Source organism: Macaca thibetana, chromosome 16 (assembly GCF_024542745.1).
Source record: "Macaca thibetana thibetana isolate TM-01 chromosome 16, ASM2454274v1, whole genome shotgun sequence".
NCBI classification, from domain to species: domain Eukaryota; kingdom Metazoa; phylum Chordata; class Mammalia; order Primates; family Cercopithecidae; genus Macaca; species Macaca thibetana.
This window is the reverse complement of record NC_065593.1, coordinates 44,136,116-44,158,719: the sequence shown is the minus strand read 5'-3', so window position 1 is coordinate 44,158,719 and position 22,604 is coordinate 44,136,116. Positions and strand designations below refer to the sequence as shown.

The following is a 22,604-nucleotide window of genomic DNA, read 5'->3' as shown; positions in this document are numbered from 1 at the left end:
CCCCTCAATGTGCCCGCATAGGAATGAAATGTCCTCTTAGATGTAAAAGAGAATATGAATTATCTTGTGTTTAATTTTCATGGAATACTCCTTTTCCTTAAAATGGGGTGGGGTGGGGCAACAGAGAACAGTATTCCCCCAAAAGGTCCAATAGGCCCAAGCGACCCCTGCTTCCTAACACAGTTCTGTTAGGAGAGACATGGCCTGGAACACCGGTAAATAGAATAGAGATAAGAATATTCTGCATTCAGCAGGACTTGCAGGCAGTTTTTCTTTTTATCGCATTACAAAGTAGATACCACACCTACATCATTCGTTCACCTACTGCTTCTAATACGCAGCCACAATACTTGACCATGTCATCATTTCCGCGTCTGCTTTCCTTGACTAGCCCAGTCTCCTTGAGAGTGTCATGGTCATCTTCAGACACCTGGCATCTAGGAACCTCAAAAGTCTGCTACTGAGAGCCTAGCAGGGCCAGGTGGCAAGAACCCTTGGGGGTGTCACTCTTCTGACAGTAAGGAAACTATGAGTGAAGGGTCACAAAACTGGGAAACAGGAGACCCAGGTTCAAACCCATGTCCTGATTTGAGATGTAGCACTTGCCCCAACACACCTGCAGTAGCCTCCAGTGTTCAGTTGTTATTGTACCGCCGGATGAGGCACCTGAGCCTTTACTTGTCTCAGTTGGACCTCTTTACCAATGGGCAAGGCCACACCTGTGGTTAGGCCTCTGGATCATCTAAAAGCCGTAACACTCTAAAAAGGGGGTTTCTATGAAGATCAACTGAATTTATGGGCTAAATACTTGGAAAACACTATCAGATGTTATGCAAATGCAAGCTAGGCATGATAACAACTAAATGGTTATGAATTTTTCTAGAAAAAAAAAAATCAGGAAATAGCCCTGCCACATGAATACAGACTAATGGGAGATAAAATTGTTTCCTTTAAGCTTTTAATGTAGCAATTAAGTTCAAAATACCCTATACTTCAATTGCACATGAATCAGGAAGGAAAGACTACTGGGGTGAGCCATGCTGGCAGGCCGTGATGTGCAGGTTTATTACAACTGGCTAAGAACAAAGGAAGCTCTGTGCTCCTGGAAAACAGATGTTTGTGAAGCCACCAGGGCTGTTGTGAGGTTTTTTGAGACCGGGTCTCACTCTGTCACCCAGGATGGAGCGCAGTTGTGCAATCACAACTCAGTGCAGCCTCGACCCCCTGGGCTCAGGTGATCCTCCCACATCAGCCTCCCAAGTAGCTGCTAGGACTACAGGTCCATGCCACCTGCATGGCTAATTTTTTATTTCTCACTTTTGTACGGACAGGGTCTTGCTATGTTGCCCAGGCTGCTCTTAAACTTCTGGACTCAAGTGATCTTCCCACCTCCTTTCCCAAAGCACTGGGATGACAGGCATGAGCCAGCGTGCCCAGCCTGAGTTCCTCTTGGGCAGATGTTCCTCCCAAATGGAAGGATCAGAATCACCTGGTAATTTTCTCCCCATGTTCCCTGATAGAGTCTGATATTCTTCAGAGGAGAGAAAAAGAAAAAAATGTTTATTCTGTGAAAAGCTCCCAGGGTGATTCTGGCCATGCCTCTCTCTCCTGGCTTAGCTGAGAACTACAGCTTCTAAGTTAAGTTGCTGTCCCCACGGAGTCAGGGCTTATTTGTTCCACTTCTCCTTTGGTGCCTCAAATCAAATTATAACTTTTTAAAATTTTTTTGGAGACTGGCTCAATCTCCCCTGGGCTCAGGGGATCTTCCCACTTCGGCCTCCCAAGTAGCTAGGACTGCAGGTGCACACCACTATACTCAGCTAATTTTTAAAAAATTTTTTGTAGAGATGGGGTCTCCCCATGTTGCCCAGGCTGGTCTTGAACTCCTGGCCTCAAGTGATCTGCCTGTGTCAGCCTCCCAAAGTGCTGAAATTACAGGTGTGAGCCACTGCGCCTGGCTCCACAACTCCTTTATGTCTGTGGGTGGGAGTGAATGTTCTGTGGTTACAAGCAAGGAGCTAAACTATCTGGCTTCTTTTGTACAGTGTCATTCTGATAAATTGGAAATTCTAATTAATCTGATCCCACCCACCAGCTCTCTGGGCCTCATGAGGGACTAGGCAACCATGGACTCGCAAGCAGGAGTGGTCCTTACCTGTATAGACAACAACCAGGCAAATCAGAGCCAGAGCCACAGAACTAGGGAGGGTCAGAGCTAGGATTCTTTTAGATTACCTAAGCCACGCTACCTTTTAACACATAAGAAAACAAAGGTCCACATACATTAGAGTAGCATCCTTCAATCTCAGCTACATATCACACTTACCTATGACACTTTACAGATGTGTGGGCCCAGACCCCACAGGAGGGTCCGATTCCACAGCCCTGTGTGGGGGACTCCGGGATACTATGTTAAAGTGATTTGCTAGGGTCACAGCCTGGCTTATACAGCCTTCTTTCACACCATACCACTGTGTCTTTCTAAAGAAAACGAGTTTAAAGCAAAACTGTATCAATTACCCTATAATATGTAAGGCATTCTGAGAAGTCCCCTAACTATAAATCCTTTCCTAATACATCGGCTGCTGCTGAAGATTAAGTCCAGGCCCCTTGTGATCTCCAGGCTTTCATGCCTGCACCGAGTCTGAGGGATCAGGTGCTGGTTAAGGAAGAGCCCGAGGGCTGAAGCACTCTCTCTCCACTAGTCTGAAAGATAGTTCTTCCGCAAGGGTGACACTGCAGACTACTGTTCCAGTGATGAGGCTGGTGCGCCTGCCCTGTTCCCCAGGGACTAAAGGGCAGGCAGGGTAAGGTCCTATAAAGACCAAGAATGAGCTGAGCTAGTTATTATATTCTAGGGCATCCAACCTCACTGAACAGATGACTATGCCTTCATCTAGTGAACGGTCCTATTAACATGCCAACTGGGGCAACTTCTACTATCACGTTAGAACCCCACGTTTCTCGAAGGCACAAACAAAACACTGGATGAGACTAAATCTCACCGCACTGAATCTGGATTCACATTGTGCTGCCGCATGATCAGTTTTATAATCATTCTTCCTTCCCGAGTCTTGCCCAAGCAAGTGGATCACAAATAAGCACACTGCGTTGTTAAAATTACATTACAACCTGCCACTTATTCTTGAATAATCTGGCAAATAGTATGCCTTAGTATCATGTGTGGGCTGTTACTCAGGGATCCCACATTTCTCCAAAGCCCTCTTGTCTATTCTTGAATCTCATCTGAACACGTGAGCCAAGCCGACCAGCATGAGTGTTCCCCACTGCTCACCTTCAGCTGGTGCCAAATGGCAACAGTCCTGGACCTCAGGAATGACATGTGTGATGGGGAAGATTATTGGACTTGCAAATAAAAACCAAGTTCAGATCCCCAGGAACGGTAAAAACAAAACAAAACAAAACACACTAGACCTCATACATGTTCATATACATATTTATATATATTTCATGTACAAAGTTACATTCCGAACCCCAGGGATTCCATAATAGAAATAAATACTGAAATAACTACATTGCTAAATGAGCTTTTTGCTCATAGAAATGAAGCTCAGCCTCTAAGAGACAGCAAGTGGGACATTCTAGAACCCATTTTTCAGATTATAGAGGCAAGTAAAATTCTGATAGAATGTCTTGGACAAAAAAATGAATTTGGAACATAAAATGGTTAAGATATATTCAAATATTGAGAAATGTATGACAAATTAATAAAACCTAATCTTTTAAGAGAAAAGACAGACATTTAGTGTTACAGAATAGCATAACCCTGTTAGAAAAGCATTTATGATTTCCACATTTAATTTTCTCTTCTACTCTTCCCATGTTACAAAGTAGGACCAAATGAGTCCCTTTCTGAACATGATCAATTAAGAAGAGCCCCAAATCTGGTTGAGTCCTTTGGTAACGGTCGTAATACTCACAAGGAAATAAATATTCAGTTCCATGGCATTTGCAAGACACATGTTCTTTAGGACAGTTAATCTTATGAGACATCTGTTTTATTTTGTTACTAAGGCAGCCTATGTTAAAGGGTCTAGTCTCAAATGTAGGAAGACCTTTACAATAAATGAACAATACAGTAACTGAAAGAATTGATTTTAGCCTTTTCTATGCAAACACAATCTGAAAAGTTATGTGCTGCATGTTGTGCTCAAAATGTTTTACACTCTCCACAAGCTGCAATTAAGAGATTCATTCCTATTTTTAAAATTTAGATCCACATGAGTTAGAGAAAAATACTCTCAAAAGTGAGTTCCTAGAGAACATTATCCCTTTGCCTCACAGAGATTTTAACCCGCATTTAAAAGTAAGTATTAGGTTGAGGCATATGATATTGTCGCTTTTGCAGATCAGCAATGGTTGAACACTGGCAGTTTCATATGGTTCAACCTTGCACATGAACCAAGTGTAACAAAATGAGAAACCTTCAAGTATCCCTTATTTCTTCCAATAGGGGTACACTCTTTTTTTGTACGGTGAGACCAACCCAAAGTACGGAAGCCTCTTCTTTCCCTTGATGTGGTAGCTACAGGCAGTTAGTTACATTCCTTTGCTGCTTGTGAGAAGCTTACATTTTGGCATTTTCTTCCAAAAGTTACCACGTTGACCAAAGTAAACATTACAAGAATATGAACTTGTTATTGGGGGAAAGGGGAAGTGAAGCAATCTGTAGAAAATATTTAACCAAAATTACAAACATAAGGACAAGCCTTTAAAGCAAATTATACAGGCATTATTGTCCTCTCTCTGGTCCCTGCAGTTAATTAACAGGGCCACAGATAATCTGACATCTTTAGATAAAATAACTACACAGCTATATTACTTAAGTTAAAGCCAGTAAGTTCAAAAAAAGCAATTACAACCATTTTACATGTTTGTATTTTTCATCTTTAACTCCTGATTTCCTAAATTACATTCAGTCATACAAACATGGCTGAACAACAGCAAATGGGATCTGACTCTGGGATGTTTACTTCTTGGGATTAAAATCCCCAAACACTTTGGTGTCTCTTTCTTGTGAATCTATACAACATTTCCAATAAATGTTTAATAATGATTTTTAAAAAGATATTGCCAAAAATGGCTCAGATTTAAGATGAAATAAAAACATAGCAAACAAGCTATGGAAAAGTAGCCTACGTTCTGGTGCCCTGAAAAAAAGTGACTAAGTAGCTCAAGCAAAAGATTATTCTTTTAATACAGCTTTTACTAAACAGTTTTAATACATGAGTGGCTACAATTTTATTGTATACACAATGTGCTTATAGTCACATGTGGCCCAATGGATCCAAATGCCTCCTCTGGCTCATGAAATCCCATATATTTCATCATCTAATCATGTATATGCATAAAAGCCACCGGTATACTTTTTACAGACATCTTTGTATAACAGTTCAGAAAAAAAAAATCAGTGGTACTTAAGAATAATTAGACAATTTGACATCTACGTTTGCTTTTTCTTTTCAGTAGTCCTTCTGATGATTAGGGGGCCTTTATCCCATAGGTTTATACTGTTAAAACAGTACATAAAATTACATTTAGCTTTGTTTCGGCTGGGCGCGGGGGCTCACACCTGTAATCCAAGCACTTTGGGAGGCCAAGGCGAGTGGATCATCTGAAGTCAGGAGTTTGAGACCAGCCTGGCCAATGTGGTGAAACCCTGTCTCTACTAAAAATACAAAAATTCGCTGGACATGGTGGCACACACCTGTAATCCCAGCTACTTGGGAGACTGAGGCAGGAGAACTACTTGAACCCGGGAGGTGGAGGTTGCAGTGAGCTAAGATCACGCCACTGCACTCCAGCCTGGGCAACACAGCCAGACTCCGTCTCAAAAAAAAAAAAAATTATATTTAGCTTTGCTTAGAGTAATAGATAAAAAAGGGTAAATCACACATTTTCAAGAAGCTTGAGAGAGAAAAAATTGCAGCATTGTGGTTTTAAAAAACTTATTAAGCAAGAAAATCAGTGAAATCCAGACTTTAATCTATTTTTTGCTTGTTTGTCTGTTTTGAGACAGGGTCTTGCTCCATCACCCAGGCTGGAGTGCAATGGTGCTATCAAGGCTCACTGCAACCTCCACCTCCTGGACCCAGGTGATCCTCCCACCTTAGCCTCCCAAGTAGCTGGGACTACAGGCATGTACCACTACACCCAGCTAATTTATTTTGTTTTGTTTTGTTTTGTTTTTTTGGTAGAGACAGGGTTTTGCCATGTTGCCCAGGCTGGTCTTGAACTCCTGGGCTCAAGCAATCCACTCGTCTCAGCCTCCTAAAGTGTTGGGATTACAGGCATGAGCCACCATGCCCAACCTATTTTTTTTAATGGGCATTGTGAATGAAAATAAGTAATGTCAACTTTTACTTTATGTGGTATCTTAGCTTTGTCTTCTTCCCCTTCATAGTTTTGAAGGTAACCCTTTAAGCTCAAAAGGGCACAAAAGCTAAAATGTTATTCATGTACAAAATACCAAGTATATAGCTGTTCTGCAGTTTGATACAGAACAAAAGAAAATAACTTTTCTAATTAAATCTCTCATTCTGTACTTAGGCCAGACTCCATCCCACTAAAGTTTTACTTGTATTAACAGGCTAAGAGCAGTCTAGGAACATTTGGCAAACAGGTACATTTTTCACATGGAAAAAACTCAATCAACATCACCATTCTCTGGTACAAGAAATACAAAACACATTTCCTTTAAAAAATCCTCCCATGATGAAGTATCTTCTAAGCTTCCCAGAGTATGTTTTAAGCTTTATAAATAATACACCTTTCAGACATGTCAGTATGAAAATGAGACTGGTCTCAAAAAAAACCCATCAGAATATTCAGAGAAGTAGGCCTCATAAACTTTAGAGCTCTAATAAGTCAGAAACAGGAAACGATTATTTAAATAGTGTAGTCTTAATTTCTTTAATATAAAACCCCCCCAAATCTGATGAAAACAAAGTTTTATATACCATATAAACAAGATTTGTCAGATTTGAAAGTGAAAGTTAAAGTAATTTACAGTTAGCTTTTAACCCTCTCGGAACATTTAGATAAATCCTGATAATCCATCTTCTATTAGTGTGTGTCAATTTTACAATATACTGGGGAAAACTCGGCTATTGTATTTAATGGCACAGTTTCATTTATCAAGTGTTTCCCATTAATTCCATTATTAGTGACAGCTAACAAGTGACCCTATCAAATGAAGTGAATGATATTAGACTGTGGCAGAGTAAACCACATCTAGATTGCTTTCTATAATTCACCAGTTTGCAAGAAGTAAACATTCTTTGATTTGTTCATAATACACTGAAGTTCCCTATAACACTGGTGCAGTAAACAGCTAGCTCCTCTGTATTGTTATGGTAGAACGGATTTTGTAATATAAAGTTAACAGGAAAAAATGCTCACACATTATGTGGCGAAACTTATCTCACAAAAGAGCATTAAATAAAAGGATAGAGGGAAAATAAACCATGCAGAAGACACGGCTTCCCCATCTCCACCTGTTTCCTGTGGGCTCACTCACTGCCATACATCACTTGCCACACTATCAAGTGACTCCTTTCTGCTTTGGTGACAGAAGGTTCAAGTGGAAGATCCTCTCCAAGAAGTTCTGATTCTCCACCTTCATCACCTGGTGAATGATAAGAAGACTCAAGTTAGGCTGAGCACAGAAAATACAGAACGATGTGAGTCAGATGTAATGCTCGTGGTTAGTCCATGAACAAGATGCCCAAAACTTGTCTGGCTTTCACAGGAGAGTGAACAGTAAAAGAAATACTATGAGTCAGAATCCTCACCCTTATTCACCCAAGCCACTGCTTGACTTCAGAAAAGGTTAATTCATTTTTCAGACTGTATTTATAAAATCGAGTTCACTATACTATGTTGAAAAGCCATCCCAATATGTCTGCATACTGATGGTACCAGATATGGGAAGCTAAGAAGGCAATTCTGTGTTCGTCCAAAATGAAGAGTCTACTCTCATTTATTCCAAACTAAGAACTGAGAATAAATAGTGTTATAAAATGCGTGAGCACAGGTACAGAGCAAACTAACTAAACCCAAATAACTCACACTTATTATCAATGACAGGTGTAACATTCTCCAATTGAAGATAATTGATACAAGCATATGGAAATTAAAATAATCAGCCTGCAGCACTGCAGATGGCAGATTCATCAGCTACTGGGTTTTTCTTTCAATGATTTTCAAGTTTAGGATAGGTTATGAATTAACAGTGCATAATGGAAAAGAAGAAACAGAGGTTGGAGTAGCAGCCAAGATACGGGTTCTTCCGCATGGCAGTTGAATGAATGTGATCCATGGTGTCCTGATCAGACACTGGCTTCCAAGGCCCAGTGTGGGGTACACCACACTCCTCTCCACAAGACCCAGTGCAGGGCATACGATACTTCTCGATACAAGCTTGCATCAATTGTATCTGTTGTCACAGAGCAGGGTTATTTTGGCACAACCCAGTGAAAAGTTGTCTAGTGGAATGGATTCTTCAGCAGAATCCTAAAAACATGTACACCACACGATCTAAAGATATATTCCACTGATCTAACAGAATTTTGTAATGTGCCCCATGTGAATTTCAGCTGGATAAAAGAAAATATTGATACCGTTGACTAGAAACAGCAGAAGAGAAAAAACACTAAATATCTGCATTTTTCTCTGTGGGCCAAACTTTCCCTTACCCAGTTCTGTAATGGCCTTTTCACAGCAATATCAAACTAGAGAGAGGAGAACACTCAGGACAAAATCTCATCTCTGAATTGAAACATAACCAGGTGGTTAGAAGGTAAAAAAATTAAGTTTGGCTCTTAAATTTTAAAAAATTTCAATGATAACAAATTAACTGGCTGAGACAAAAGGCTGTTGGCATTTCTTTTCTGAGTTGTTTTGAAGATTTTACTTGTAAGAAAATTATCCTGTCTGCTAGGGTCTCTACAGCTTAAGTTTTAAATTTAAATCATGAAAAATATGGGACTGTTAGAATCAATTTCTCACTGTTAAAATATTACAGGAAATGGAAAAGGAAATGGACCCCCCAAAAAGATCAAATTCAATTTTTTTTAAAACAGTATATTCACTATTAAAATTAGCCTATGCTAAAGACAAGTTCTGTTTTTCGGGCTGGAAATAACTAGAGATATTGCCAAACCTGGTTAAGCAATTTTTGTTCTATTTTCAGGATCCACAAATGGAAGGAATTTTTAGTGGAAATGGAAAAACCACATAGAGGTTTTTATTAACAAACTCCTCAGTATGGTTCCAACTGCCATACTGCACTCCAAGACAAAGTTACAAAAATCACCCCAGCCAAGTGGAGTCCCTAACAATTCCTCTCATAAAAGGGAATTCAACAATAGTCAATTACTCAAAACACTTTGAAATGACTCCATTCTTGATGACATCCCTGGAATCAATTTCTAAAGTTAACACTAACAGACTTCCCCCCTTAAAAGTGTCAACAAACTTTTTGCATCAGATATTAGTGACACTAATCACATTTGTCACACTGTCATTTAAATGACCCTAATTTTTTGTATTCCTTTACAGAATTCATATCTAAAGTATTTGTTACTGATCTACAACATTATTATCTTCTCTCAAACCACCTAGTGCCTTATGTCTGGGAATTTTTTGAAGCACTGAGACTCTAGGTGAGTCCAAGGGATCAGTTTACGTATAGCAAATAAGCTGGGTGTGGTGGCTCACGCATGTAATCCCAGCACTTTGGGAGGCTGAGGCAGGTGGACTGTTTGAGGCCAGGAGTTTGAGACCAGCTTGGCCAACATGGTGAAACTCTATCTCTACTAAAAATACAAAAATTAACCAGGCATGGTGGCACATGCCTGAAATCCCAGCTACTTGGGAGGCTGAGGTACGAGAATTGCTTGAACCCGGAAGGTGGAGGTTGCAGTGAGCCAAGATCTTGCCACTGCACTCCAGCCTGGGTGACAGAGTGTGAGACTCTGTCTCAAAAAAGAAAAATTATAGCAAATAAATAAACATATTGGTACAGTGTCTTACAATTTACAAAGCACTACTCTTTCATGAGCATCAATTCTCCATGTTTTCTTTGTATATCTCTGGCCATTCCTTCTCAGATCCCTCCATAAGCTCTACTAATCTTTAAATGGAGTATGAATTCAAGGTTCTATCCTGGAACCTTTCCTTTTTCTTTCTTATCTTTTTTTGAGATGGAGTCTCACTCTGTCACCCAGGCTGGAGTGCAGTGACACCACATCTCGGCTTACTGCAACCTCCACCTCCCAGGTTCAAGCGATTCTCCTGTCTTAGCCTCCTGAATAGCTGGGATTACAGGTACACGGCATCACGCTCGGCTAATTTTTGTATTTTTATTAGAGACTGGGTTTCGCCACTGGAAACTTTTCTTTAACTCCCTGGGTGAACTCACCAACCCTCATGGCTTTTAGTACCACTCCACATGGACAGCTCCCAAATCCCTCCCTCCTAAGATAGAGGACCTGTATATTCAGAAGCCCAGTGGAAATTTCCCACCTAAATCACCACTACGCTCTTCAAGATCAACATGACTAGCACTGGACTCCTCTTTCCGTCCCTCCAGACCTGCTTCTCCTGTTGACAGTCCTGAGCTCTATGGCCCATTCCCTGTTTCCCCCATCATGCTTCTTATCGGTTCCCACTGTTACTACCTTTCTTGGATATTCACTTGTTCCCAACTCATTTCCCAACGTCTAGTCTTAAACCTCCTTCACACAACTCTAATCACATTGCTCCTATAGTTCTCTTTTGCTTGAAAGATAAAGTACAATCTTCTTAATCTGGTATGTAAAGGCCTCCCATACTCCGGTCCCTCCCTCCCTTTTGACAAGAAATTCATACTTTCTTCTACTCCACGCTCTTGTCATTTTAAAATAGTTTTTCTTCCATTAAGATGGTTTCATATCTCTAAACCTTTGGCCAAGCTACTCTCCTACCTCGGAGTGCCAATCCCTGGTCCTCCCCACCCCATTCCCCAACCTGACCCTCTGGGCTAAGACTGTGCAGCGCTGAGTCACTTCAAGCATCATTTCTTGACTTCCTTCTCTCCCTCCCCTTGGAAAGAACTGACTACTCACCACCAGAGCATCAGTAACATTTTCATTTATTAACATGTCTCTATCTCTGCACTGTTCTATAATCTATTAGATGAAGGCTTTGTCTGATTTGTTTCTGCATCTCCAGTTTAAGACTGACAGGTACACAGTAGGTGCTCAATTGAGCACTATGTGTTTAATATAATATATAATAATATAATAACATATTTGTTGTTAAGAAAATGAACAAATTAAGTTTTTTTGACACAAACAACACTTTAAGAAATATTTTTATTTCTCCATTTGCCAGTTAGAAAACCGAGGCTCTAGGAGGTTGAATGACTTGTCCAAGGCCTTCTGACCCTAAATCTTACGCTTTTCACATAAAACTTAACATTGACCACATCCTGCTATTTCTAATGCTCCTTTCAAACAATACATTTTGGTATGAAAAGAAATACCAAGGGCCGGGTGCGGTGGCTCAGGCTTGTAATCCCAGCTGGAAGGCCAAGGAGGGTGGATTACTTGAAGTCAGGAGTTTGAGACTGGCCTGGCCAACATGGTGAAACCTCATCTCTACTAAAAATACAAAAACTATCCGGGTGTGGTGGTGCACGTCTGTAATTCCGGCTACCTGGGAAGCTGAGGCAGGAGAATCACTTGAACCTCGAGGCAGAGATTGCAGTGAGCTGAGATCACGCCACTGCACTCCAGCCTGGGTGAAAGCGTGAGACTTCATCTCAAAAAAAAAAAAAAAAAAAAAAAAAAAAAAAGAAGAAATACCAAAAAGAAAAAAACAAAAAACACGAAATTCTTTCCTATGTAAAGAGCTAGAAGAGAACCTTTTATGAATTATTATCAGAGTGGTTTCTTATTTACTTTGGGAGTAAACCCAAGTCATAGCACACAGCGCACACTGAGCTCCCAGAACCAATGACGTACCCATTCGGAAGTCGATGTAGCCCTCTCCTCCACTGATGACAAGCATAGACTTCAAGGGCGTCTGACTACCAGGCTCCTGTGCAGATGGCCCTGCTTTGTCACCTGTCAGATCCGTGCCACTACTGCTACTTTGTGGGCTGATGACTTGACCTGTTTTATACAGAAACAAAAGTGAATATTACTTATCACAGAAGGGAGGCTGGTTTTTTTTTCTTTTTAATATTTTTAGAGTTAAACAAAAAGGTAAATATATTCTAATAACCAAATACGGGGGAAGCTAGAAGGCTATCCATGATCAGAAAACATTTATATGAAGATTTTAAGAACCCAATTTGAGGCTGGGCATGGTGGCCTTTGAGAGGCCAAAGTGGGAGAATCACTTCAGGCCAGGAGATTGGGACCAGCCTGGCAAATATAGTAAGGCCTCATCTCTACAAAAAGAGTTAGCCAGGTATGGTGGTGTGCGCCTGTAGTCCTGGCTTCTTGGGAGGTTAAGGCAGAAAGATCACTTGAGCCCAGGAGTTCAATGTTGCAGTGAGCTGTGATGCGCCACTGTACTCCAGCCTGGGCGACAGAGCAAGACCTTGTCTCTAAAAAATAAACAAACAAACAAACAAAAAACCAACTTGAAAATCTAAGTAAAGCAATTTTGTAACAAAGCAGGAATAGGCCCCAAAACCAGTATGAGATATATGCATGGCAAGGTGGGTCTTAGCTGCCTGCTTCAAACTACTTTTTTTTTTTTTTTTGAGACGGAGTCTCGCTTTGTTGCTCAGGCTGGAGTGCGGTGGCATGATCTTGGCTCACTGCAACCTCTGCCTCCCGGGTTCAAGTGATTCTCCTGCCTCAAATCCTGAGTGGCTGGGACTACAAGCGCGTGCCACCACACCCGGCTAATTTTTTGTATTTTCAGTAAAGACAGAGTTTCACTGTGTTAGCCAGGATGGTCTAGACCTCCTGACCTCATGATCTGCCTGCCTCGGCCTCCCAAAGTGCTGGAATTACAGACGTGAGCCACCGCACCAGCCCAAACTATTCTATTATTATTATTTTTTTGAGACAGAGTTTTGCTCTTGTTGCCCAGGTTGGAGTGCAACGGCGCGATCTCGCCTCACTGCAACCTGTGCCTCTGGGGTTCAAGCGATTAGTTGCGATTACAGGTGCCTGCCACCACACCTGGTTAATTTTTGTATTTTAGTAGAGATGGGGTTTCACCATGTTGGTCAGGCTGGTCTCGAAATCGTGACCTCAAGTGATCCACCCACCTAGGCCTCCCAAAGTACTGGGATTACAGGCATGAGTTACCATGCCTGGTCTCTTAAAAATTTTTAATGAAGTCTTGCTATGTTTGCCCAGGCTGGTCTCAAACTCCTGGGCTCAAGTGATCCTCTTGCCTTGACTTCCAAGTTGTGGAATTACAGGTGTGAGCCACCACACGCAGCCTACCTGCTGCAAACAAACTATTATAGTCTATATCTTTTGATCTGAAAGACAGTGGAAAAAGTCTCTCCCTTGAAAAGGAATGTGCTTATTTGTGTAAGAGACTGAGAAAAGTCTTCAACTTAAGCCCTATGAGTTTGCATTGTCATCATTAACATTTAAATTTATTTCAAATCTATGGCTTTCCTCTCATATTTAAGGAAAGTACAGGTTATTTTTAATTTAGATTATGCAAACACAATTACTAGTAAATGTGCTGTTTCTTTTAAAGTTTAAGTTCTAAGGTAGAATCCTTGAGTGTGAAATAGTAGAAGGAGAGAAACCTTTACTATTCACACTATGAACAAATGAGCAATCTCTAAGCCATTCCTCTTAGCAAGATTTAATTGTGGGATTTTTTTCCTTGTCAGAATCTGCTGTCCTTTGGTCAAACTACACAGACAGTGCCTCCAGGAGCTAGGTGGACAGTCATTAATGCGACACACTGTAACAAAATTAATGTATGTTGAAAGTGGATAGGATAGTCTGATGTATCCCCACAGGGATTCATTCATGCATTACTCAATTATACTTTGGAAGAAATCAAGCACTGCAGAAATGACTTCTGTTGGTAGACGAGTTAGCTCTGCCACAGAAGCAAGAGCACAGTGGTATTACTGATAAGGCCAACCAGAATGGTTTAATTTTTAGGGCCAACTGGCCTCACAACAACCATGTTGCTAATTCCACTTTTGGATTTATATCCAACAGGAAATTCTTGCACATGCACACAAGAAGGTCCGCTTCAGTACTGTTTTTAATAGTGAAAAAAGAAAGGGAGGAAGCCTAGAGGTCCACCAACAGAAGAATGAATAAAATGTAGCACTTTTATGCAGATATAAGAATATCAGTTAAATGAATAAACTAGACTTTTATGTATGAACATTGATAAATCTCAAAAAATGAGAAGAAAGTTGTAGAAGCATACATATGAAGCACAACATTTAACATGTAAAGTCCAAAACCACAAAACAATCATACTTTGTTTACAAATACATTCAAACATAATAAAAATACAAAAACATGGGCAAGAGGATATGCATCAACTTCAAGATAGTGGTTACCAATGGAGAGGAAAAGGAGAGGAGAATGGGATTAGAGTGGGATACAAAGGAGATTTAAAGGGGACTCTGTGATATTTCTTTTTTTTTTTTAAGCAAGAGAAACACTGTTACCAGCAATCCCATTTCTAGGAAGCAAATGACTACACAAATATATAAAATGTACAAATGAGGTTTCAGAAAGCTCATTATCACTGTTGTTAAGAATAACTGAATAATTGCTTAGGGTAGCCCTTGCCCCATGTACATATAATCATTTACTCTTTGGAAGACCCTTGGGAAAATAAGTATGATGAGTAATTTGACTTGTTAGCTCGGTACCCAGATATTTGGTCAAACACCAGTCTAGATATCATTGTGAGTCTTCTTTAGATATGATTAACATTTAAAACAATAGACTTTGAGTAAAGCTGATTATGCACCACAGTGTGGGTGGGCCTCATCTAACCAGCTGAAAGCCTTAGGAGAAAAAGACTGAGGAATCCCAAGGAAAGAGAAATGTTGCCTCCAGACTGCTTTCAGATTTGGACTGCAATATCCACTCTTCCCGGGGTCTCCAGCCTGCCAGTCTGCCCTGCAGATTTCAGACCTGCGAGTCCCCACAATTGTGTGATCCAATTTCTTAGGGTGTCTCTCTCCTCACACGCACATACGCACGCATCCTACTGGTTCTGTTTCTCTGGAGAACCCTGACTAATATACTAAGACACTGCTATTTCTACATCACACAGTTAGTTGGTGGGGCAAAGTCAGATTTGAACTTTGCCTAGCTCCTAAACTTGCCTCTTATGGGAAAAAAAAAGAATTCAAAACATGGGTCCTGCTTAGAGATGGTCAGTAACATCACTTTAGTATTGTCAATGGATAATTTTTCATTTTTCACTGGACATCATCACTACCACCTTTTGTCTGGGTGGTGCTTTGTAGCTCCCAGTAGCATTTTCATTAATTTACATAACAAATGAAGTAGGCAGAGCAGATATTAATCACATCCACCTAGGAGTGAGGAAATTAGTCTCTGAGGTTAAGTGACTTGCTCGAGGTTAGTGGCAGAGACACAAGGCCCAGACCCCCAGGCCTCCTAGTCCACTGCTTTTTACTGTTAAGCTGCTAAAGGTACCAGAGTGCATTCTCTCTTCCTCCATGCAGCCTTGATGATAGAAGCTTCTTTCTAGTGATTTCTCTTATTAGGTCAAGACCATTTTTGGCAATCCACGATGATAAAATAATACTACTGCTTTTCAAAAGTAAGCAAGTCTCCTAAAGAAAAATCAACAAATTTGTCTTTAGGGGTGGGAGAGATATTCCAGAATAACTTCATTCAAGTATCCCTATACCACCTTACTCACACCTCCATTGCAGAACTTCCTTCGTATATATTGAAATTACCTGCAATTCGAGTACTTAGCCTTAGACTATTAGGTAGTGGAACCAAGAGATGACAGAAGAGAGACAATTACATGGAACATCTCAACAGAATAATCTAACATACCTGGGACTGCCACAAAGAATTTCACAGCATCCCGGTGCCCATGGAAGCAAAGCTGAGCATGTGCCATTGAACAATAGGGTATAAATGTCCCTGGAGTCACTTTATCACTGTTTTCATCACCATATACGCGGATTACACTTCCAGGACGATTTCCCGGTACACCTGAGGTTTTATTTGCTGCAACAGAAAAACCAAATACCAAATATTTTCCCCTAGAAAATAGTAATGGATGTAAGAGGTTACTGGTTAATCCTTATGATATTATCTAAAAACTACAGCCAGTTGAGATAAAACAAGGATGGCAATGCCAATTCAAGACAAAGCTGGGAAAAAAAGAGATACAGCATGCTAGTTATTTTTAAGTACCTCAGTAAATGGAGTAGGGGATTTTGCCAGTCTAGCAATAAGTAAGCTTATTTTTTAAACACATCTATTCATTTAAAAGGTAATTTTAGTTAAAAACAAGAAAACAAATTTGAATCTTAGTTGGTTCTTGTTTTGTTTTTAATGCCCATGTTAGAAAACTAAACATTATACAGTTTAAAGTAAATGGGTATATTTTCAAATAAAGTCTTTCTTTATAGTTTATGTTCTGATTTTTCTCCCTCGCAGTAAGAATATTTCCCTTGAGGGGGGTGGTAAAAAGCTGTGCTTACAAGAATCCAGCCACTACAATAGAGCAGCTTTTATTGATATCAGACTGATGGTGTGCTGCGTTACTGTAAAAGACCAGACTCACAAAACATCCCCATTCCATGGGCGAGTAAGTAAATGAAAGAAATATGATCGGTAACAAGAGTAAACGATGTAAATTAATGACAGCTTTAAGAGATGTTTCATGTTTATACTGGAAGGAAAACAAAGTCTGAAAGAAAGTTCAGCTGCAACAAAAGATGATAAATAGACTAAGCTGCTGAGCAGTTTGGTGGCCATGTAACAAACATTAAAAAAAAAAAAAAAAAGACACCTGCTGCAATGCAGTGACTGCAAGTGGATGACATTTAGGAACATTCAAGAGGGTATTCTAGAGGAGTGGTAACAGCCTTACAGTGGCTATTAGAAGCCAGGAAGAAGAGCTTGGTTCAGGATCTGCACTTACCCCTCAGCCCCAGTAAACGTCCCTGGTGGAGGATTACAGCTAAAGTGAGAAAGGAGGAAAGGGGACATGGAGAGGTGCACGACAGGGAGGAGAGAATTACTGTGAGCCACCACTCTCAGCGTCTTCTATCTGGCAAAACTGGCACTCAAAGCCTCTAACGAAAATAACAAGATCCCACTTGGCATAATACCAAGTAATACATAAAGTTCTTCCCAAGCCTTCTATAGAATCTCTGCTCAAAAAGGAAATTCTGATTTATGGTAGTTTTTTTTTTTTTTTTTTTTTTTTTTTTAAATAATAAAGCAACTTTAGCGAATCTAAATCAAAACACTAAGAACTCAATGTGCAGCATTTCCTAAATGCTAAAATTTCTCCTTTATTTCTCTCTCTCTGTGTTTTTAAAAAGAAATCCTGTTCCAGTAACTATGCTAAAATGAAACTCTTACAAAGAACTGAAATGAACTCTAGGGGATCCTGGAATCTCTTAGGATATAAGGAGAGGTCTAAATATGATTTATAAGTAACTGCAGAAAAGACAGCTGGGATTGAAACCTTGGGTTCTTTTAAAGACTTCTGAAATACCTTCTAGTCTTTCTCCCTCCTCTGGCCTGAAAAAAGGGTGACTCTGAAGTGTATATTTATTAATGTATTTTATAGACTTACAGTATTTGCTTTTAAACCATTCCCTGCCATGAATTTTGCAACACAAAAACATTTACTTAATGGATGATTAATGTAATGGAACATTGTATGAGAAACACACAAGGTATATTTTACTCATAAAAACAATAAATCACATTCTTTTAAAATAGTAGATGGAAAGGCTTGCTGAACTCCTGAGAAACTTCTTCCACAACTTTTTTTAAACTTCAAATAAGACAAATGGAATATACTAAACTACCTGCTAAGGAGATATGAAAAACTAGAATGGATGCTAGGTAGTATTTTTGGACAATGGTATAATAAGGCTTAAGAGAAACGGACTTTAACTTCTATTTCAAAGATGAAATAGGACCGTGATTCCTGAACTGTGAAAACGTTTTCACAAGGAAAAACCTTTAATTATGACTACTAGTCTTGATACATGAAAACTTATTTTCCTAGAATTTATAAGTTTCATTGAGTGAAGTAACAATAGCTAGATCTTTGCCATCACTGATTTTCTGAGCTAACACAGATTTGAATTCCAGACATAACTATTTCCTATAATTCTCCTATTTGACCCATGGCAGTTATCTAAAAATATACTTACTTTCTGTCAATGGGATGGAGATAATGACACCATTTCCTGTCCCCACCCACAAACGATTACAAGACACCATAAGAGCTGTGATTCTCACAAAAGAGAAGCCCAGTTTTCCAGTACCTGTAAAGAAAGGAGAGACAGCGTGTTACATTCCAAGTTCCTTAGAAGTAGCAGGATTACAAAAAAAAAAACAAAAGGAAGAAGTAGTAGCAGGATGACACAACACAGAGGAAATGTGACTAGAGTGAGATGGATGTTTCCTGAAGGCTCGTATCAAAGTAAGCTCTTATTGGGGCTTATTGTCTGACAATTCAGGGTTAATGGAAAAAGAAAAGCGTAAAAGTGGGTAATGTAACATTATTAGTTAGAAGAAAAGTACATAGGAAATAGGGTACATCAGGAACTGTGACACAGGATTTCCTCAGGGAACTGTAAAAGCAAACCGACACATAGAACAAAAAACCCCAACAGAAAACAGTGAAACTGGCAGGCCATGGTGGCTCACGTCTGTAAATCCTAGCATTTCAGAGGTCAAGGTGGGATGACTGCTTGATCCCAGGAGTTTGAAACCAACCTGAGCAACATACTGAGACCTAAACTCTACAAAAAGTACAAAAATTAGCCAGGCATGGTGGCACATGCCTGTAGTCCCAGCTATGTGGGAGGCTGAGGTGGGAGGGTCACTGAAGCCCAGGCATTTGAGGCTCTGTGAACTGTGATCCCACCACTGCACTCCAGCCTGTGCAACAGAGCAAGACTTTGTCTCTAAAAACAAACAAACCCAGAGAAATAAAGTGTCCTTTGATCTTATAAACTGAAAAAGTTCTGGTTTCCCTTAAGTTTATTTGCATAGATAAAAATCTTTGTAAACAAAATCTACACTTTTCCCCTCATTTATATATTTAGGCTCTAAAGCAGTTAAAAAATTTTAAGTATTATACACAAATAATTTAGGGAGAACAAATGCATTTTTGTATTTCAAGTTAATTTTTACAGCTGATCTTATGATCTTATTTTCAGTGACTTAAAAGGTAAATTTACTGAACAGGTAATACATTTAAGAAAGAACATTAGTACTCATAAGTTCTACTTACAAGAACTGAGGGCATGATCGCTGAACTACAGAGTTAGAAGGAGGCTTAATTACCATTCAGCCTAACCTAGGAACCTTTAACCTCCAGTCAAAGTATGTCCCTGAAATTAGCTGGTGTTTGCATATGTGTATACATTTTAGGGAGAAGGTACATAGCTAGAAATAAGGTTTCTGAGGGCAGTAACTAATGGTTGAAAACCGCTGGTCCAGTTCAATCATTTTTCATGAAAGGAATCCTTTATGACATTCCTAATAATCATTATAGCACTGGGTCCGGTGCTCAAGATAGAGCAGGGAACAAGACAATGATGGCCCCTGATCTTCATGGGGCTTAGGGTCTATAGGGGAGAGATTATAAACAAGAATCACATAACACAGGTGCAATCACAATAATGACAAGCCCATGAAGACAAAGTATGACAGGATCTAAATGAAGGTCTTTCCTGAATATGACAGGTAGGCTATGACCTGAAAGCTAAGCAAGTAAAAAGGGACCAAGAAGAACTTCCCAGGTAGATGATACAGCAGCACATGTGAGGACCCTGAAATGGGAAGGAGCTTGTTGAGCTGTGGTTCGGTGTGAGCAAGGAGAGTGTTTGAGAACATGTAAGGTCTCCTGGTCGTGTCACTTCATCTCAAGGCAACAGTGGAGGTGTGTCAAGGTAATATCTGCACCTTGGTTACTAGGCAGAGAACAGACTGGAGTGGCAACAGGGAGCCCAGTTAGGAGGCTGGGGGTAAAAGGATAGTGGTAGAGACAAAGAAGTAACCGATCTAATATAGTTTTAGAGGCAGACTTGAGAGTTCCCAGTGACAGATGAGATGTGGGAAATAAGAGAGGAGGAGTCCAAAATGATCCCAACTTTCCGTCAAGAACAAAAAGCGGCCAGGTGCACTGGCTCATGCCTGTAACGCACTTTGGGAGGCTGAGGTGGGCCAATTACTTGAGCCCTGGAGTTTAAGGCCAGCCTGGGCAACATAGTGAAACCTCATTTCTACAGGACAAAAAAAAAAAAAGTAGCCTGGCATGATGGTGCAGGCCTGTCCAGCTACTAGGGAGGCTGAGGTGGGAGGATCACTTGAGCCCAGGAAGCCAAGGCTGCAGCGAGCCGTGATGGTGCCACTGCACTCCAGACTAGGCGACAGAGTGAGATCCCGTCTTGAAAAAAAGAAAAGAAAAAAACAAAAAACAGAAAACAAAAAACAAGGCAGACTGAAACATCTGTCTGATACTCTCAGTGATAAAAGTTCACTATTCCTGAGGTAACTTAATTCATTGGTTCTACCCAGCATTTTAGACTATTTAAAAATAAAAACAAGGACTGGGTCAGGTTGCATGTGCCTACCTACAGTCCCAGCTACTACGGAGGCTGAGGTGAGAGGGTCACTTGAGTCCAGGAGTCCAAGGCTATAGTGTGCTATGACTGCACCTGTGCATAGCCACTGCACTCCATCCTGGGCAACAACGCAAGACCCCATTTCAATAAAGAGATTAGATAGATAGATAGATAGATAGACAGACAGATAGATAGATAGATAGATAGACAAAATAAAACACCCTCTTTGGTAAAGATAAAACATGTTGGAAGCTTACCTAACATTTTGCTTACATAAGGCTCAATGTCCACATCCTGTAGATGTTGATAAGTGTGTGCATGATAGAGACGAAGCGTAGAATCCAAGCGAATGGAGACCCACACGCCATCCCCCACCCACGCAAGCTGTCGTACTTGGCTCTCCTTCCTGGGATGTGCATCAAAAGATTTCTAGGAGAGATTGTCCAATCACAAAGTTACTTTTGCTACATAGGATTTCATATTTAAAACTGTGCTAATTTGCACAAGTTAGCAGACTATTGAAAGAGAAGTCCAAATACTATATATTAAACATGATTACTCATATACACAATTGTTTTCATCCTAGAATGCAAAACAAAATAAAGAACTAAGAACAGGATATTGGACTTGAGCACTATATAGGATATCACACAGCAATACTAGCATATCCACACTATGTAACAGTGTTCAACAGAAAGATTTTCTTAATTTTTTAAATTTTGAGACAGAGTCTTTGCTCTTGTCGCCCAGGCTGGAGTGCAATGGCGCAATCTCGGCTCACTGCAACCTCCCCTTCCTGGGTTCAGGCAATTCTCCTTCCTCAGCCTCCTGAGTAGTGGGATTACAGGCACACACCACCATGCCGGGCTGACTTTTATATTTTTAGTAGAGCAGGCTTTCACTATATTGGCCAGGCTGGTCTCAAACTCCTGACCTTAACTGATCTGCCCGCCTGAGCCTTCCAAAGTCCTGGGATTACAAGCATGAGCCACCGCACCTGGCCTAACAGAAAGATTTTATCTCCAGATTTTGTGTTGTTGCAGAGCCCCTGTGTTGAAGTAAGATGACAATTATAATTAATCAGGCTGGGTGCTGGTGGCTCACACCCGTAATCCCAGCACTTTGGGAGGCCGAGGTGGGAGGATCTTTTGAGTCCAGGAGTTTGAGATCAGTCTGGGCAACATGGTGACACCCCAACTCTACTATAAATACAAAAATTAGCTGGGCATAGTGGTGCACACCTGTATTCCCGGCTACTTGGGAGGCTGAGGTGGGAGGACTGCTTGAGCCCAGTAGTTTGAGGTCAGTCTGGGCAACATAGCAAGACCCCGTCTCTACAAAAAAATTAAAGAAAAATTAGCCAGGTGTAATGGTGTGCCTGTGATCTCGGCTACCTGGGAGGCTGAGGCAGGAGGCTTGCTAGAGCCCAGGAGTTTGAGGCTGCAGCAAGTTATGATTGCACCCCTGTACTCCATCCTGGGTGACAGAGTGAGACCTTGTTTCAAAACAAACAAACAAAAATACCAAAATATAATCAAACTGAAAGGAACCCACACTGCTGTATATGTGTGTGAGGAACAGGCTGAGCATTCCCAATCCAAAAATCTGAAATCTGAAATGCTTTCGAAGTGTTTAAGTGCTGATATGATACCTAAGCCACCCTGAACACAGTATTTTTTCTACTGCACTAATGGTATATCATATTTTTCACTGTTATAAAGTATACAGGAAACATAAATAAATTTTATGTTTAGACTTTGGGTTCCAT

The 22,604-nt window shown here is 40.4% G+C and overlaps 3 protein-coding genes across 15 annotated transcripts in view; 2 read left to right on the top strand and 1 right to left on the bottom strand.

The window, feature by feature from the left end:
- LOC126939625 (nucleoside diphosphate kinase B) overlaps nucleotides 1-22,604 on the top strand; it is a 259,418-nt gene that overhangs the window by 42,391 nt on the left and 194,423 nt on the right. The gene's annotated exons all lie outside the window — the stretch shown is intronic.
- Nucleotides 1-22,604, top strand: part of LOC126939627 (nucleoside diphosphate kinase A) — a 446,836-nt gene that overhangs the window by 239,207 nt on the left and 185,025 nt on the right. The gene's annotated exons all lie outside the window — the stretch shown is intronic.
- The window catches only part of SPAG9 (sperm associated antigen 9), a 161,734-nt gene continuing 142,569 nt past the window's right edge, over nucleotides 3,440-22,604 (bottom strand). For 5 of the 8 annotated variants that reach the window (XM_050765041.1, XM_050765039.1, XM_050765045.1 and 2 more), the window contains 6 exons: nucleotides 21,094-21,265; nucleotides 18,413-18,526; nucleotides 17,161-17,199; nucleotides 16,062-16,238; nucleotides 12,030-12,179; nucleotides 3,440-7,648 (listed from right to left, as the gene is read on the bottom strand). In XM_050765041.1, coding sequence (XP_050620998.1) covers nucleotides 7,533-7,648; nucleotides 12,030-12,179; nucleotides 16,062-16,238; nucleotides 17,161-17,199; nucleotides 18,413-18,526; nucleotides 21,094-21,265 — 768 coding nt within the window. In that variant the 3' untranslated portion in view covers nucleotides 3,440-7,532. The remainder of the gene's footprint in view (nucleotides 7,649-12,029; nucleotides 12,180-16,061; nucleotides 16,239-17,160; nucleotides 17,200-18,412; nucleotides 18,527-21,093; nucleotides 21,266-22,604) is intronic. The other 3 variants (XM_050765040.1, XM_050765042.1, XM_050765046.1) reach the window with 1 other exon arrangement.